Source organism: Arachis ipaensis, chromosome B07 (assembly GCF_000816755.2).
Source record: "Arachis ipaensis cultivar K30076 chromosome B07, Araip1.1, whole genome shotgun sequence".
Classification (NCBI taxonomy): domain Eukaryota; kingdom Viridiplantae; phylum Streptophyta; class Magnoliopsida; order Fabales; family Fabaceae; genus Arachis; species Arachis ipaensis.
The window spans coordinates 1,584,486-1,587,484 of record NC_029791.2 but is presented as its reverse complement, the minus strand read 5'-3'; the positions used below and the strand labels follow the sequence as shown (position 1 = coordinate 1,587,484).

The following is a 2,999-nucleotide window of genomic DNA, read 5'->3' as shown; positions in this document are numbered from 1 at the left end:
GAGAATCGATCAAAGCAGCTTTACACCCACACCGGCGGATCGAAAAGCTTGGCAAGGCTCGGAGAAGAAGAGGTAATCTAATTTTGAGAATGTTTTAGAATTATCTGTTCCTCTACCTTATTCACTTTGTCGTCATTATTGGTACAGTCGGAACGACAAGGGAGGAGAGTTAGTAGAGGAGAGTTGTATCTCTTAACGCACAAAAGAGATGATGGCTCCTATATCCATGATGCGGCTCGCGCTATTGGAGTAAGTAATGTGTTTTTAGTTTTTTAAATTTTATTGGAAGTCTGTGCGGTTAGTGACTAGCTAATAAATGCTCTTAATTGCTTATCTATGTGTGTAGGAAAGAATTGAGGCTATTGAGCAAGGCGATGAATCTTCTAGACTGTTATCCCAGAATGATTCGCTTGCTCAAGCTCTCGGAAAAGAGCGCCCGGGTAGGGTGCGTGGCATGGGGTTGGGACCGACTTCTAGTCAAGTCTTTGGTATGAATTCCCATCAGTCGAGCAATAGTTTTGAAAGGAAGGAGACTCAAAGGGTGCTGCTTGAACTGCAAGCAGAGTTGGTAGTAGAGAAATTGAAAAGGAAGGCAGTGGAGGATGAAGTAGCAGCTGGGAAGGTCAGGATGCAGGCAATGGAGAGTGCTTTGATATGTCTACTTCAAGGGCAAGGTAGGGAGCTGCCATCAGACGTCGCCACATGGATGAGTGCGTTGGAGGGACAGATTAGAAAGTAGTTCTTAGGATTGTGGAACCTTTTCTTCTTTCAGATATACACTTTTATTTTGTTGATTATGCAATTCTTAGTAAGGAGTACACTTTGTTGATATTCGGATAATTATATTAATTAAGTTAATGGTTTTGCTATTGTCGTTTACCCTGCAATTTATTTTTCGGGATTTTAAATAATTTAACTTACTAATATTAAGAACAATTAAAAAAAAACGAAAAAAATGTACATTGAAATAAAAAAAAAGCGTAATTGCCAGTGTACAAAACAGTATTTTTGCGGCCATATAACTGAAAAATAGTGGCGGTTGCGAACTAGCCGTTAGGAATTTGAAAATTCGGGTTAGGAGATAGCGGCGGTTTTAAACCGCCGCCAGTTACATTTCAAAAAATATTGGCCGTTAAACCGCGACGCTTTCAAACCGCCGGTAAATGCATTAGTCTTTAAACCGTGGCCATTAAACGGCGGCGGTTTGAAACCGCCGAACATTTCGTGTCGACTACAGATTTCCAGATTGCGGCGATTTTAAACCCCCGCTAAACATTGCGACGCTAATCTTGGATTTTGCGGCGGTTGTGCCAGCGGTTCTTGAGAACCGCCGCAAAATCATATAACCACCCCCTAATAGGCGACGCTTAACGAACCTGGAATCCCGTTTCGCGGCGGTTTAAAACCGCCGCAAATCACTCTAGGAACCGCCGCTAACACCCGGTTCTCTTGTAGTGTCGTGATATTTTAGCCATCTTTAGGTTGTTCTTATTTATGCATTTGTCTAGATGAAGCAATATAATTGAGTAGCTTTACAAAGCCATTTTTTTAATATAATTGTGAAAATTGTGGGAGTTATAAACTTCCATAGTATACATTTTTTTTAAAACATGTTAACCAAATTGCGGCGGTTTTTGACCGCCAGTAAAGATGGCGTCAATCCTGACACTTGTACATTGCGGCGGTTTTAAACCGCCGCCAAATAAACTGCCGCAAAACATTGAATCAGCGACATTTATACCAGCGGTTGCTGGAAACCGCCGCGAAATCAAATGCCCACCCCAATAACCACGGTGGTTTTTCAAACTGCCGGTTTTAAACCGCCGCTAATAGCGAAAAAAACCGCCGCTAATCTCCGTTTGTGTTGTAGTGATATAGAGATTTTTTTTTTTGTTTTCACTGAATTCTTTAATTCAGTAGACCAAGAACTAATCCTTCATAGATTAGAGCTTCATTTAAGAGTTTGTCGTTAGCTAATGCCAACATGCACAAAACAAAATTCGAATCCCCAACATTTGTTTACACAAACTAACCACTAGACCAACCTAATAAAAATTTAATAAAAACTTTTTAAGCTGTAAAAACTTTCATAAAAATTTAATAAAATTATAAGAATTACGAGACTAATTAAACCTAATTATAATTACATACCAAATGCTGCCCTAGCTGCGATCCCATATGTCAATGAGAAAATCTTCTTGCTGAGATTAACAATGGAGCCTTCACTTTCAGATATTGTTTTAACCATCTCGGAGACCTCTTCTTGTCTGATGAACCTAAAAGATTGAACACGTTTTGTTGTTAATAGCTCCATGGTGCATATCTTCATTAGTTGTCTCCAATAGTCTCCATAGGCAGCAAAGGAAACGCTTGTTCCATTGTAAGTAATAATTCTAGCAAAAAGAGTTTCATGAGGCCTATCAATAAAGTTGAGATCTTGAGTCTTCATAATCTCTAGTGCCATTTCAGGTGAAGAAACTATGATGTGGGAGACTTCTCCTAGTTGAAGGTGCATTAAGGGTCCATATTTGGATGCTAAGTTTCTTAGGGTTTCATGGAGTTGTGAAGAACCAACAAGTTGGTGGATATTTCCTATGAGTGGTAGTTTACATGGCCCTGGGGGTAAATTCGTCTTATTACAAGTGGATTTCTTAATAACTAAATTGAATAGTACAAAGAGAAAGAGGAAGGTGGTTAGAATAAACAAAAGGTTTTCAAGATCCATGATATATATGCATGGTAGAAGGTTGTATATATTTGCCTACCATTATTATATAATAACTATGATATGTTGCTCAATAATTGATTATAAGTTGTCATTTACGAAAACAACAAATTAGTATCGGTGCATGAACACTAACAAAAACTCACGTTTAAATAATTCAGTGATTCATTGTCAGAGATGAGATGACAGAACCAATAGTTTTTTATCTAATACTCTATTCCAAAAATATCAATATTTATCAAATATATTTTTATTTAATAAAATACTATATATT

At 38.0% G+C, this 2,999-nt stretch overlaps 1 protein-coding gene across 1 annotated transcript in view; it reads right to left on the bottom strand.

Moving 5' to 3' along the window:
- LOC107607974 (cytochrome P450 71D10) overlaps window positions 1-2,691 on the bottom strand; it is a 52,662-nt gene extending 49,971 nt beyond the window's left edge. The window contains exon 1 of the mRNA XM_021106882.1: window positions 2,152-2,691. Coding sequence (XP_020962541.1) covers window positions 2,152-2,515 — 364 coding nt within the window. The 5' untranslated portion in view covers window positions 2,516-2,691. The remainder of the gene's footprint in view (window positions 1-2,151) is intronic.